The 16,382-nt window shown below is 30.4% G+C and overlaps 1 protein-coding gene across 1 annotated transcript in view; it reads left to right on the top strand.

Moving 5' to 3' along the window:
* Positions 1-16,382, top strand: part of LOC106462203 (steroidogenic acute regulatory protein-like) — a 30,623-nt gene that overhangs the window by 3,771 nt on the left and 10,470 nt on the right. The window contains exons 2-8 of the mRNA XM_022389393.1: positions 2,201-2,494; positions 3,696-3,776; positions 6,253-6,330; positions 7,395-7,448; positions 9,911-10,052; positions 12,862-12,954; positions 16,324-16,382. Of these exons, the coding sequence (XP_022245101.1) occupies positions 2,294-2,494; positions 3,696-3,776; positions 6,253-6,330; positions 7,395-7,448; positions 9,911-10,052; positions 12,862-12,954; positions 16,324-16,382 (708 nt within the window). The 5' untranslated portion in view covers positions 2,201-2,293. The remainder of the gene's footprint in view (positions 1-2,200; positions 2,495-3,695; positions 3,777-6,252; positions 6,331-7,394; positions 7,449-9,910; positions 10,053-12,861; positions 12,955-16,323) is intronic.

Genomic DNA, 16,382 nt, shown 5'->3' with positions numbered 1-16,382 from the left:
ATATATATATATATATACTGTAATTCAATATGGTAATGAGAGCTGCACATTTGCTGAGTGATTTACAATTTGTGTGACAGGATTATTAAGTATAAACTGTTATGAGTTACAAGTGTTATGAGTTAAACAGGTTCAAACCCAATGTAGAATGTTCCATTTTTTGACAGTTACTGTGTCCTTCTCAGGATAGACCTCATTCTTTACCACATAACAGAAACTACTGCATCACAGTGACAGTACTACATGATGTTGGGCCACCATCTGGTGAGTCCCAGATCAACAACACACACACACATATAACATTTGAGAACAAAAACTCTTATCATTCAAATATTTTTCAAACCTTCCCTTAAATTCACTGCTTCTGAAGACAATCTTTTCCAATGGCCAACTACTTTGGTAGAAAACATAAAACTGTCTTAGCTGAAGATGACTCTTACCCTGCCAAGATTTATATTCTTGTCTTCTTATTCTACTATTCTCATTGTTAAGTGAAAAAAATAAATAAAAGACGATGCATTGACACTATCAGTTCCTTTAACAGTCTTAAACACCTCAATCAGACCCCCTCTTTAGTTCATCTTTTTTTAAAGAGGGAACAGTTTAAGTCCACAAATAACGACTTTTCCATTAGAGGTTTTTTTAGTAGACCTCCTCTAAATTTTTTACAATTCAGTGTCTTAATAAGATAAGGGACCCAAGATTGAACACATTATTTCAAGTGTGGCCTAACCAGTGACTTATACAATGAAATAATAACCTCTTTAGACTTGTATTCATTGTTTTTGTATATACAACCTAAAATCCTATTTGCCATACCACCAGCTACAGCACACTGCTTTTATGGTGTAAGAGACTGATCAACCAGAACATCAAAATCCTTTATTTTCATAACACTGTTAGTTATTCCCATCAATATTATACTTAAGATTCCAAGTATGATAACTCATGTACATTAAACTTCCATTTATTATAAGCAGAGCCAGCTCAAGGCAGGTTTAAAGGGTATAAAGAACCCACTGCAAAATTTTAGGGGTGAAAAAATTTATCAAAAATACTAAGAAACAAAGAGAAAAGGGATATATATGGCAAAAGTTTGTGTGTAGAACTTAATATCACATCGAATACTGGAAAATTCAACTCCAGATTAGGTTTTACTTCGTATACGTGAAAAACAAACTAAATTAATTTTTGCATATACGCTTATTACTCGAAGAATTTTATTAATTTTGCCCATTAGTGTGGCAAGTGGTGAAAGATTGTTTTGTATATACATTGTTTTGTATATACGCTTATTACTCGAAGAATTTTATTAATTTTGCCCATTAGTGTGGCAAGTGGTGAAAGATTGTTTTCAAGACTAGAGTTGATAAAAATATTTTTGTGTTCCACAATGGGACAAAAGAGATTAAATGTTATAGCAATAATTTCTATAGAAAATAAAATGATCAGAGAAGTTAATATGAACAAATTAAGGAAAGGTTTTGCCATGTTAAAAACTCATAATGTCCCATTTTCTTAAGACTAATCTTTGTTTTTATGTGTATTTTTCTTCTTTGTGCCATTTTTTTAATTCTGAATTTAAAGAAATTATTCAAAATTTGGTAAGGTACAGAAAAAATTAAATATAATTTGAAAAAAGGGCACAATTTTGTATTTTCACACCCTTCAATTTTTGAACTTAAGCTGGCACTGAATGTAATTAAAAGTCATCCCATTTATTTGGCCAAATGATTTTAATCCCTTTGTAAATCAGCAGCATCCTATTCACAGCCACCAACACCCAAGATTATAATATCTTAATGTGCAAATAACAATAGATTAACTGCAAATTCAAGCACGTAACACAAAATGTTGAATTTATTTTAATAATTTTTTTGCTCTGATGAAATAAAGAAAATTAAAGTGCCCAAAATGTAGATTTTCGTACTTGCCTCAAGTTAACATCGTCAACTAGAACATCATATGTTTTTCTAAAGTACCACTGAAGAATCTTCATTTTCCTGTTATTATCATTCATTTTCATTTTAAACTAGTCTGATTTCTCTAAATATTTTTCATGTTATTATCATAGTTTTTTAAGGAAAATTTCAGTTATGGTTACTAGGATATCTTTCATGAATTGTATAGATCCTAATTTTTTGTACTCTAAATTGTGTTTTTAAATTATAACTCATTTTGTGTTTTATTTTACCAACAGCAACAAGCTAACTTTATGTGTTGTTTCCTCATGTAATCCTTGAGAAATGTCAACCCGAGGTCACTGCCCTTTGAACAACACAAGCCAACGCCAATGTCGCTGTCACAATCTGTAAGATCCATATCATATTATGGATCTATAAATTCAGCCGTTGAGTCTGATATTATAGACAACAATACCCTTCAGGAAGGAAGTTCATTTGGTGACCACATATCTCCAGTTCGTCGGTTTTTCTTATTGCTTACAACATTTGACTTTGTTTTTAATGTTCTTTTATGGCTCATCTGTACAATGGTAAGCTTAAATTTGTATGTCATTTAAGAATGATGCCTAATTGTTCAAGGGAACATGATGTAAACTTAATTCTATGTTCCATATCATTTAATGTTTTGGGTTTGCTGACATTTTTTTTTGTTAAAGTTTGAAATTACAGGGCATTTTGATTTTATTTTAATTCTGCAAAGAAGATAAGGAACCGAATTTATGAGTACATCATGAGTAATAAGCAGGATAACATTTAAGCACAAGAAGAATGTCAATTTACAGATGTTTTGGACACAGAGCAAACAATTCCACTTATTGTAAAGAATCTAAAACCAACCTTAAAGTACTTGTTTCATGTAGACTAATAAAGAATAAATGAATATTGGATTTCCAAATATTCTTCAGTCTTTCTCACCTTTACCAAGATTTGGAGACCTCTGACATTTTTTTTAAATATTTTAAAATCTTTCTTTATCTCAAACTTCACTTCTGAATATTTTTCCTAGTTACATATAAATGTACCATGAATAGAATACCATATATTGATATAGATTGTTCTAAATTGACCAGTTATTTCTGAGTTTGTATGAGTTTCCTATAACACACGGGCAAGAAAGTCATTAAGTTAATTTCATTCCAGCTCCTCTTTTAGCCTTTGTTGCTCTCTATAGATAAAATCTGTTCTACCCATGGAGGTGTGGATGCGATGCTGACAATTTTACAAGAATATTATCAGTGCAACTCTCACAAAATATTATCTATTTTCAGAGCCATGTTTAATGGGAATTAATTTTTGTATAAGGATAGTAGAAAAGTAGACTATATTAAATAGTTGAGAATAGATTTGTAACTTCCTTTGTTAAAACTCAAAATAACCTGTCAAAGTCATGTCATTAAGAGTATGTGCAGCTACATTCTTGTCAGAAGTAAATTTCTTCTACAATGTCCATTATTATTGATAATTTACTGACGTAAATTAGTGTAGTCATACTCTCTTTGACATAAATATTTTATTTACTTATTGAAATCATCCTAAGATACTTTGATGATATAAATATAGTTTATCTTTAAATTTGAGCAAAGCATGTGAGCGAAGGCTTTAGTAGCCACTAACAGGGTAAATTGTAATAGTGTAATTGATGTAAGTCTAATACTTTTCAGGCTATCATCATATGCACTTCACATATTTCTAGCTACTTTACCATTACAGTGAATCTATTTCTTGTTACAGTTAACTGGTGAAAGTGTACAAAATGCCTTCAAGAAAGAAGTCATTCACTACTCCTTCGAATCGTCCCTGTTCGATATTGTGGTAAATATTTATTAAACACTTGTGAAGTCCATGTTTGATATTGTGGTAAATATTTATTAAACACTTGTGAAGTCCATGTTTGATATTGTGGTAAACATTTATTAAACAGTTGTGAAGTCCCTGTTTGATATTGTGGTAAATATTTATTAAACAGTTGTGAAGTCCCTGTTTGATATTGTGGTAAATATTTATTAAACAGTTGTGAAGTCCCTGTTTGATATTGTGGTAAATATTTATTAAACAGTTGTGAAGTCCCTGTTCAATATTGTGTAAATATTTATTAAACAGTTGTGAAGTGCCTGTTCGATATTGTGGTAAATATTTAATAAACAGTTGTGAAGTCCCTGTTTGATATTGTGGTAAATATTTATTAAACACTTGTGAACAAAAATAAGCTAGCTAGATCAGAACATAAAAATTATAATATATTAACAAAGCCAGTCTTATATAATCAATTAATTCTAACTATTAAATATTTACAGATTCACAAAAAAGCACAAAAAAATCTAAAATGGTTAAAAATCATTGAACCATTAGTTGAGTACTTTCATTATGAAAAAAATTTTTTTTCCCATAATTCCAGTTACCTCGCATGAGGCTGAACTAACTTTGGAGACACAGTTTTGTCCTATATCTGTACTCCAAACCAACAATGTAAAATAAATTTCATAAATGTAAAACAAATTAAACAATAACAAAATTATTATGCAAATTCTGGCCGGTAATATTAACTCTTTTAACCCGCAATTGTTTGTGCGTTCTGCTGGAATTATTTTCATGATTTCCTGATAATTATTGCCATATTTCAATTTTCTTAATTTTGTGGATAATAAGGGGACATAAACGTCATCGGATGCTGTCACCGTTTGATGAATAAATCAGGATTTTGGGCTGGATGCTAGCAACGTCTACTCGGGGTTTAGGAGTTAATATAACTTACCAAAGAGAAAACTTCCTTTGTAATAGAGCCAAAGAAACTAACTATGAATAGAAAAGGGGCAGCGTATGTCATTATTTATAGAACACTCTAGGCACTTGTTAGTATGATACACAATATATGCAACCTACATAAGTGTCCATTTATCTTACAGCACTGCACATCTAAAAAAGAAACTGTTTGAAGCAACAGAAAAAAAGACTATCAAATAAGAAAATATATGCACTTAACAAAAACAATTAAACAGGTGAAGAGGTTTATAAAATTGTATTAATTCATCTTGTATAACTTCTTCAAATGCTTCTGTTGCAATTTGGTAACATATGTTTTATAAACTGAAAGAAAAAGCAGCCAATTTGTAAAGACTATATCATCACATAGTCATTAAGACTCCTTTTCCCCTGTCACTAATACTCTACAGTTGCAGTACAACATCTGATAGAAAAAGTTCATTGTTGATAAATGTTAATGGTTATGCATCTTCTCACAACAGTGCTATAATTTTATCTATACGTGAAAGTTTACCATGCATACAAAATCTGGCGATGTTTGAAGAAATATATTTTTTTTTCTGTCATGAGCATATTTGAGCTAAATGTATTATTAATTGAAATTTATCAGAATATGTGAAGTTTTAGCACTTCCAAATAAAGTGTTAAAATTTCTACATTTTTTCCCTTTCATTGATTTATGACTAATCAACATGAATCCAGCTAATGTGAATTTTTATGGATGAAATCAGCTATTAAAGAGTCTTTAGTAACTTCATCATAAATCTGTAATAATTATAAAATATATGTACGCACTAATATTTGTTAGCTTACTGCTTAGTTTCATTTTAATTTTTGTTTTTACTTTATTTACATAATTGTAGATCAAAATTAATGATCTAAGTTATATTATTTCTGAGATCTTAAGTTAATTAGCATCAGAAATTTTGAATGTTCTCTATTTCAGCTAATACAACTTCAGGCTAATCGGTAACTCATTTGGTTTCAAGCTAAAGCTACTCAGTAAGAAACATACATCATTAATTCAGTGCATTTAATTGTCTGTATCATAATCACCAATCAATCGTGGTGTCTTTCCCAGTCCTTAGGGTCAAAGACTATGGTTTGTTGTTTAACATCTCTTACTGACTACATTAATATTTTTAATTCACGCTTCTCATCTTTGAACCTTTTTCTAATGTCACTGAGCCAGTGAGTCTCTGCCTGCTTCTATTCTTCCTTCTGTTTTAACCCTTAGAATCTCTGCCAACCTTCCCTCAGATCTATTTATATGCCAAGTAGTGAGTCTTTCATTTTTAAGTTATGTCCAACAGTTGTCTTTGCATGTTTCGATACTTTCTTATTAGTTTTCCTTTTTATGTACTTGTTCTTCTTCATTTGTCCAGAACACCACATTTCAAATGCATTAAACTTTTATTTTCAGCATACAGTGTCTGTAGGTGGTAATCATACAGTATTTTAAAGGTTTTTTATTTTGTTTTTTGACATGTACGTCTATATTGTTAGTAAGATTGTAATTCTATTGTAGGTGGCATCATCGTGGAGATTTATATTTATTTTGCTTGCCTATGGACTTTTCAGGATATCCCACTGGTGGATGATAGCAGTGAGTAATCATCTAGTTCAGTGTATATTTGCAGCTATGTATGTACAAGTACCAATGTGTACAATATGGTGCTGGGTTTTTTTTTTCTTGGGAGATATATTAAAATACTGTTTGGGAAATATCTTTAAGATACATCTTCCTTTGCATTAATTAAATGAGCTGACTTTCTTTTTTACTTTTTTGCTCTGTACTGTTATTTTTACCTTTCTTTCATGTCATTTACTTGTTATGTATTTATGAAGGTGTGTAGATAAAATAGACTTTTTTTAAAGCTTAGTTTAAAACAGTTGCAGTATTGCTGTAAGTTGTATTTATTAATGGTTGTGATGCAAGGCATAAAAAAATTTTAAAATTCAGTAATGAATTCTAAGTGTACGGAAATCTTGTCCATTGGTTATCTACTGACCATACACATCATATTAGATTTACTATTGGTTATCTACTGACCACACACATCATATTAGATTTACTATTGGTTATCTACTGACCATACACATCATATCACACTTACTATTGACTATCTACTGACCATTCACATAATACTATAACTGACAATCATAGTTACACTAATATGATGTGTATGGTCAGTAGGTAACCAATAGTAAATCTAATATGATATGTATGGTCAGTAGATAGTCAATAGTAAGTGTAATATGATATGTATGGTCAGTAGATAACCAATAGTAAATCTAATATGATGTGAATGGTCAGTAGAGAGTCAATAGTAAATCTAATATGATGTGTATGGTCAGTAGATAACCAATAGTAAATCTAATATGATGTGTATGGTCAGTAGATAACCAATAGTAAATCTAATATGATGTGTATGGTCAGTAGATAACCAATAGTAAATCTAATATGATGTGTATGGTCAGTAGATAGCCAATAGTAAGCGTAATATGACGTGTATTTATAACTGAAAGTTTCTCCAGACTTACTTCATTACATTAACACTTCCAAAGTTAACATTTATTTTCAAAAATCCAGTGAACTAAGAAACATATCGTATATCTGTCAAGTTTTATATATATGTATTTAGACATTATTTTTTGTTTTTTGCCTAGTTAACCACTACTGCTACTGGAATTTTTGTCATATGTAAAGTATTTTTCTACCAGGTAAATATCTTATTTTTTTCTCTTTTCTTTTTTTCTCATTTCGTAATGGATGCGGTGGATATCTGCTGAAGTAATCCTTTTTAGGGCTAGCATGTTTGAAAAAACATGTACACATGTATGCATCAATATTTTAAAAAAAGCAATCTGTAGTAATCATCAATCATCTTCAAGATTTTGTTGTAGAAATATTTTTAGCCAACATTTATCAATCACATCTACATATAACTTTTTGTTGCTAACTTTGGTTCGGGAAGTAGTTTTCAGATATAAATAAAATGTATGCATGTTTTTTTTTTTAAGTGCTACAGTGTGTATCTGTTTCTCAATACAGTGATGCAGATACTAAAAATCAATAACAGTTAGGCTAAAATCCTGAATGTTATAGTATTTATAAATATATGTATGTATGTATTGATTCTACACTCGTATGATTTGTTAAAAAAATGTTTCACTCTGGGTATCTAAATTAGAATGATACAGTGATCCTGTTTTCCCACTGTGATTACATGGTTACTAAGTGTGAATTTATAGTATTGTCCATCATTAAATTAATACAAAAATATCCTTCCAAGGTTAATTATAATACAAAAATACTTTCCCAAGGTTAATTATAATACAAAACGAACTTTCTTATGGTTAATTATAATATAAAAAATACTATTACGTGGTTAATTATAATATAAAAAATACTATTACTTGGTTAATTATAATACAAATAATACTTTCACATGGTTAATTATAATACAAAACGAACTTTATTATGGTTAATTATAATATACAAAATACTATTACGTGGTTAATTATAATACAAAAAATACTTTCTTATGGTTAATTATAATACAAAAAATACTATTACATGGTTAATTATAATACAAAAAATACTTTCACATGGTTAATTATAATACAAAAAATACTTTCCCAAGGTTAATTATAATACAAAACGAACTTTCTTATGGTTAATTATAATATACAAAATACTTTCACATGGTTAATTATAATTCAAAAAATACTTTCACATGGTTATTACTACTCCATAGGATTGATGTATAATGATACTAATGAATAATAAGTTTTGAAAAAAATATTTGCTCTTGCATGTAATATTTTTCAGACTAAAAAGATTTTGGGTAGTGTTTTGACTTTCAAGTATTTTACAAAAAGCACTTTAGTGTAAAAAGCGTGTAAATATATGGAAATAAAAATTAGATTTAATTCTGTGTTTGTATATAGAACAAATATATACATATAAATTTTTGAGTGTCACAAATGTAGCTACTACAAAAAAAAAATTATTTTTCTAACTACACTTTATTTTCCAATTGTTTAGCATGTAGAGTTCATAATAACTTGTAGCCAAATATAAGTCTCTAGCTATTCATGTTTAATAGCAAAAATGTAAGCAGGTTTCTGCAGTACTGTTTCCAGTGGCTAACACAGTATTTTGGTTTTTCACTCATAATAACCTATTAGTTGTTTTCTCTGTTATGTAATGACAATGACTGTATTTATTTGATACCTTTTCAATAGGTAACGCTAAAACATTTAAAGAATGAATAATTTTTCCATTGATACAAGTATAATTTGTCAAAATGATTATGTTGTATTTTTTTCACTCATGCTTGGGTCCGGCATGGCCAGGTGGTTAGGGAGCTCGACTCGGAATCTGCGGGTCGCGGAATCGAATCCCCGTCCCAAACATGCTGGCCCTTCCAGCCGTGGGGGCGTTATTAAGTGACGGTCAATCCCACTATTTGTTGGTAAAAGAGTAGCCCAAGAGTTGGCAGTGGGTGGTGATGACTCGCTGACTTCCCTCTAGTCTTACACTGCTAAATTAGGGACGGCTAGCGCAGATAGCCCTCGTGTAGCTTTGCACGAAATTCAAAACAAACAAACAAACACCATGTGGAGCGTTTAATTGTCAACAATTATGAACATATAGTTATTCACTTAGAAGTGGCAGCCTAAAATAATTTTAGTTTGGTAATATTGTTTCCTAGAAATCTATAATGTAAAAACTTTTTATTATGATATTTGATGCACTCGTTAAACTAACATTTTCTCAGGATATGTATGATGTCACATCTGAAAATGAGGCTCAGTAAAGCTACAACTTATTTTGATTCTGAATTATTCTAAAAATTATTAATTTATTGTATAATGACTAATTTTGTTGAAAATTGTTTTTCAAATTTTTTTCTATTTCTTCTTAATGTTTTCTATTGATGTGGCTAATTAAACCTGGCAATGCATAGTAAACGATGTTACACAGAAAATATTGATAGCTTGTTTTATTGTTGTGTTACATCGCTTTGAGTTTGTAAAATTCACACATGGATTTAAAAAGGTAAATTTACAATAACTCAGTCAGGATTTTTGTTACCAAAGCATCTACAATATGACCAGTTTGTTTGTTTGTCATTGAGTTCTTCCTGCTTTTCATGTTATAAATACTATACTGTTAGTGGAATGCACCATATGAAGACCAAACACCTTATACCATTGTTGTGGTCCTGTTGATTGCCTCCTTTGTTATGTCCTGGGCAGAAGCATGGTTTCTAGACTTTAGAGTTGTGCCTACTGAAGAGAAGGCGTCATTATTGCTTGGTAAGCTGATTTGTGTTATCTACTTTACTATCAATAAACCAGGGTGGTCATAAAGTGGAAAATCAGGGAATTTAATAATGTGCACATTGCTTTTTTTTTTATCCCAGGAATCTTGCCTATGCACTTAAACCATTCTTATTAACTATATCAGTTTTAGTATATTTCAAAATAATCTTGGTTACACTTTATTATTTCATTTGTTGATAATTATCTATTTTATTATATTTGATGATAGCTAAGATCGAATATATTTTGATTAATAAAAATGCTCCTGTTTATTGTCTACCATCAAGTTGTAATGTCCTCGTGTGAAGATCTTTTTTGTTTTGTACCTTAGTTTGAAGAAAGTTTTGTTTTGAAGTTTTTATTACCAGATTATAAGCTGATGTGATATCGGTAGAATTAGAAATAAACATTGAAATGTCAGTATGTACGTGTTTTAATATATGTATTTAAAACAGAGTTGTCTGGTCTATTTGTGTGTTTGGATGTCACACGCTCAGGTGGACTCTCCAAAGATCTTGTATAAATGGAAAAGTAATTGGGCAAATGGTTTATGTTTGGAAGCCATTTCAGTTTTTATTGTTTGAAGACAACGACAAACAAAAGTTATGTTTAATACTGCAAATAACATGGACTGCTTTGCTGATCATCTGTAATTAATAGACCTGTAAGTTGAATGAAACATATGTGCACATCCTGCCATCCCCATGAAGTCAAAGAAATAAATGCCCTACAAGGCCCAGCTAGATTTGCTAGTACAACAAAGACCTTTCTTCTTTATACTGTTTAAGCAATAATCTAACCTTTCAGATTGACCAATTTTTTAGATTCTTTCCTCTTTGGCATAGATTTTTTGTTAAGATTCTAACATATATCACATCTTTCTGCTTTTGCATGGTACTACTCGGAGGGCTTTCTATAAAATTTTTCAAGTGTTGAATAGTTTAGATAGTCTTTATATCTGTACTAAATGATAAGCCATGTCTGAGCTTCAGTTTCATATCTAGTAAAAAATTGAAATAAAGTTATTTAAAAAAATTACAAGTTGCATTACTATACTGTTCACATTTATGGTGGCATATGTTGGTTTGTATATGAGTGCTGGTAATATTTATAATTTGAAACTATGTTATAAAGAAATGCTTTTTTTTTCTTTCAGTTATATAAGCTGTAATAATAATACAAATTATTATAAACAAAATCTTTTAAATGGCGAAAAATAACATGAAAGTTGTTTGTGTGAGAATTGCATGGCATCTGAAAACTGTTTAAAATACTTTTACTTTAAGTATAGAATATAAGTTATAATCACTGTTCATAAGCTTCAAGTTTGTAGCAAAAATAAAAAAAATTGAAAATACCACTTTTTCAGTGGCAGTTATTTTGATAACCATTTATTCTGTAGTAATGTTTGTCAGTACATATAACCACAATTTATAAGTTTGAACATGGAGTTTAAAAATGAAAGATTGAAGATACCAGTGCTTATTTTTTTCTCTGCCATTTTATTCTGTAGTAATGTTTTTCAGTACATATAACCACAATTTATAAGTTTGAACATGGAGTAAAAAATATGAAAGATTGAAGATACCACTGCTTATTTTTTTCTCTGCCATTTTATTCTGTAGTAATGTTTTTCAGTACATATAACCACAATTTATAAGTTTGAACATGGAGTAAAAAAATGAAAGATTGAAGATACCACTGCCAAATTATTTTCCCTTTTTGTGGCATTCATTTGGTAACCACTTTTTTTCTTCTTTCTTTCTTTCTAATCTGTCAGGCATTATAAACTGGCATGTATATCATTGTTGTGATTGGATTATTCAGTGATTTTTTCAAAGGAAATAATTTACATAGCGTGTTTCCTTAAATCAATTTTTATTTGTTTTTGTGCAAACAAACTTGGTGCCTAATAAAAAATGTAATTACATCTTTATTTTGAGCACGTATATTTTAAATTTACTTTTGCATAAAATTAAATGTGCTCTTTTATCTTGGATACCTATCAGGTGTGTATATTTAGTAATTGATAAGAATACGGAGCAAGTACCAATATCTACTTGCCTGGTTAAAAGCTTTTATGTAATTACACTAAGAAATATGTAATTTTCTATAATAAAACTAACTATTCAGACAACAAGGCCAAAAACAGAAATAAAACTTGGTGGGGAAACTTCAACTATCATTCCCTTTATTGCTGTAATTTTTAACCTAGACGTTTTAGATTTCATTATGCTGTTCATATAAGTATGCAACTGTTTTGGAGAGTTTTAATAAAAAGTTTAATCTAATAAACAATGTTTCAGTACCATTGTGGGGGCCCTATGTTTGCAGATACCTCTCATCCTAAGGTACATTTTATCCTCCCCACAATGTAGTTTATTCCCAGTTTTATTTGTCTGTTTTTTTGTTGTTGTTTTTTTATCTGAGATGCTTTTTGTTTTTGGCTTTCTTGTTTGAATAGTTGTACTAACAATTTAACGTAATGGTTATTTAATAGTTTCATATATTTATATACATACAAGTAGTTTACTATAAATAATTAAGCAAGGGTCATGTTTGTAGGAATACATTTACAGCCATATGCAGATGGGTAAATGTTCGGATTCAGTTACACAATTGAAAATACTAACTGATTACAAGTGGCAACCACATACTGGCACTTTATTGATTTTCTTTTCCTGTTCTACATTTGTCAAGAAAAGAATTAACAGTTAATATTGAAATATAATTTTCCAGCCTGTCTTGAACTACAGTAGTTATGTATGTATCAGTATTTAGCATTAATGTTTGTGTTTTTCAGCTAAATGTGTAAATGACCGTACACCTTTTATTCCACCGTATGAATCGGAATCTCATGCTTTCAGTGAAGATGGTACTTTTTACTCACCATTAGGTAAGGATGTTTTCTCAAATGTTGACATACTATTAAATAGTATTATACATTATAATAAAGTATTATTTTTATGACAAGCATATTGGATAATTACGTGTATAAGACCAAGTAACACTGGGTTTGGCATGGCCTGGTGGTTATGGTGCTCAACTAACAATCTGTAGGTCACAGATTTGGATTCTCATCACCAAACATGCTCGCCCTTTCAGCCATGAGGGTGTTATAGTGTAACAGTCAATCCCACTATTTATAGTTAAAAGAGCAGGTTACGAATTTGTGGTAGATTATATTGACCAGCTACCTTCAATCTGGTCAATCACAACTAAATTATGGACAGCTAGTGCAGACAGACAAACATCAAGTTGGTTTGCATGAAATTCAGACAAACAAACAAGCTAATTTACATTTTTTAGATGATACAGGTAAATCCATATTTTTGCTATTTATTAGTGATAAGATTAAAAAAAATATTCTAATAAGATGTGAAACATTTATTCAAGTTAAGGTAAAAAAAAACAAGGTATGAACTTAATAAAAAATCAAAATATAAATGTGTTAAAAATGAGAACAAGAAATAGTGCAACATGATTTTCATTTCCTCTTCTTTTCTGATAAGTTTATTTAGTTTCAAAAGTATTTAGCTTTATCAGTTTTCTGAGATTTGATAATTTTAAAAGTTTGTGTTGGTAGCCTTCAAACTAACAATTCCAACTGAACCTATTATGTTTTGTCCTGAGCTATTAATTAATATTATTTGAAGTGCTGAAGAACTAAATATATTGTAAACAAAAGGTTACTTAAATGCTTGTATTTTCAGAGAAAATTTTAATTCACCTGCACCTGCGTACATGAACAAATCATAAATAATATGATTGCGATCCACTCTTTTTTGCATTTTTCCCCTTCAGTTGACTGAATATGCTCAGGGTCAGTCCAATGGATTGACCTTATATTGATATAAAATATAAGGTCTCATACTTGTGTGTGGCCCGGCATGGCCAGGTGGTTAAGGCGCTGGACTCGCAATCTGAGGGTCGCGGGTTCGAATCCTCGTCACACCAAACATGCTCGCCCTTTCAGTTGTGGGGGCGTTATAATGTGACGGTCAATCCCACTATTCATTGGTAAAAGAGTAGCCCAAGAGTTGACGGTGGATGGTGATGACTAGCTGCCTTCCCTCTAGTCTTACACTGCTAAATTAGGGACGGCTAGTGCAGATAGCCCTAGTGTAGCTTTGCGCGAAATTCAAAACAAACAAACAAACTCATGCTGGTGTTGTAGTCCTATAAAAGTGTTGACTTTCAGCATGAAAGTCTGTATGATGAAGTTCAAAAGACATTAGCTTTATTATTGTTTTTTGCACTACTTTTATGGTGAATGTATAACTTAATTAGGATAAGGTACATATGATAGATACATGTAATTATAAAAACGTCAATATCTGAAACTTGTTTACATATTATTTTGTTTAATCAGTTTATGTGGTCATTAATACAGAGTAAAAATTGATTTAAGCCTAATTTTGCATTCCAAGACTTCTTCTGCATGTAATAGAACTTGAATTTAGTGTTTACTCCTCATTGAAAAGTTGCACATTTTATATGGTGCTAATTTCATATCCTTTTATTCTGTCATCTGTTCTGATTCTTTTAGAGAAAAAAAAAACTGAGCAGAATATTTTGCTTTTAAAATTATATTGATCATATTTGGAGAAAATCAGCTTTTACTTTGCCATAGCATTTAGCATGTACTTTAGAGAATTATAACTGTAACATCAGTATGGTGCTTATTTCATATCCTTTTATTCTGTCATCTGTTTTGATTCTTTTAGAGAAAAAAAAAACTGAGCAGAATATTTTGCCTTTAAAATTATATTGATCATATTTGGAGAAAATCAGCATTTTACTTTGCCATAGCATTTAGCATGTACTTTAGAGAATTATAACTGTAACATCAGCGGTAGTTGAATCGGTTTGTTGTTCTAAATATCGAAATAATACACATTTGGTAAGCCTGTAATATTTATTTGCACATATTTTTATGTTAAAATGTAAAAATGAGTATAATTGTACCAATTCAAGTATTATTATACATTTATACTAATTGTTTTATTATGAAAATACAGTTGTTAATCATCTAGTTGTACAGGTGATTTGGTTTTCATTTATGGTTCAAAAGGAACACCTTATTAACAAACAAGCCATCCTGGTGGCTCAGTGGTAAGTTTGAAGACTCACAACACAAAAAACTGGGCTTTGATGCTTGTGTTGGGCACAGAACAGATAGCCCATTGTGTAGCTTTGTGCTTAATAACAAACAAACAAACAATACTGACAAACAAAATAATTAACCAGGAGTATTGAAGTTCAGAGTTTTAATTCACTATTACATCTTTTAAGATGGTTTATGTGCAAATTGTTCTAACTCATTGTTTAAAGGCCAAGTGGTTAGGATATTTGACTTGCAATTTGTGGGTTGCTGGTTCGAATCCCCATCCCACCAAACATGCTCGCCCTTTCAACAACGGGGACATTATAATGTGATGGTTGATCCTATTATCTGTTGGTAAAAGAGTAGCCCAAAAGTTGGTAGTGGGTAGTGTTGACTAGCTGCCTTCCCTCTAGTCTATTACTGCTAAATTAGGGGCGGCTAGCACAGATAGCCCTTATGTAGCTTTGCACAAAATTCTAAAACAAACAAACATTTTGCAAGATGTTACATTCTCAGATGAAAAACTGTAGTAACATTTTTGTCAACTTCTGGTAAATGTAAAAAAAACTTTTTTTCTTTCTTTTACACTTAGACTCAAAACTGAAAAATGAACTATTGCATCCTATGATAGTGTACCACAAATTAATTGGGCCGAGTTTTTCAGTTTTATTTTAAAAATGGAAATTGCATACTACCATTTATAATAAATGATTTTATGGCTACATTATGCAAGAAACAGCAACATCAATCTTTATATATATAGATATTACTTGTATTGTAATACAAGTTGATTGTCTGACCTCAATACTAATATTTTTACTCATCGATGAAATGTATTTTCTTTTGAATTTTTAATGTTCATAAAATATATGTTGACAAATAACAGATTTAAGACTCTGCAAGAACTAAATGTTTTTTGTAATTTTTGCTTAAAACATATCTGGCTCAGTGTGCTTTTCTTGTAGTATATAACCTGTACAAAAGCACAATGAGACCCAGTAAAGAAACTGCCATACATTTTCTGTTGTTATGGCTTTTGGGAAGGAGTAATGATATTCTCTCCTCAGTTACTATGTATTGTATCTTCTGTTGCTGTTTAAGCACGAGTGATAAAATCCAAGAATTTTTATCATTTATGAAAGTGTGTCTGTTATCCAGGTAGTACAATAGGAGATGTAGAGGATGATGTGGAAGAACACGAGTCTGATTGTCCACCT

The sequence above is a fragment of the Limulus polyphemus genome, unplaced genomic scaffold (genome assembly GCF_000517525.1).
Source record: "Limulus polyphemus unplaced genomic scaffold, Limulus_polyphemus-2.1.2 Scaffold1118, whole genome shotgun sequence".
Classification (NCBI taxonomy): Eukaryota; Metazoa; Arthropoda; class Merostomata; order Xiphosura; family Limulidae; genus Limulus; species Limulus polyphemus.
Note: the sequence above shows the minus strand (reverse complement) of the source record. Positions and strands in the feature narration are given on the sequence as shown.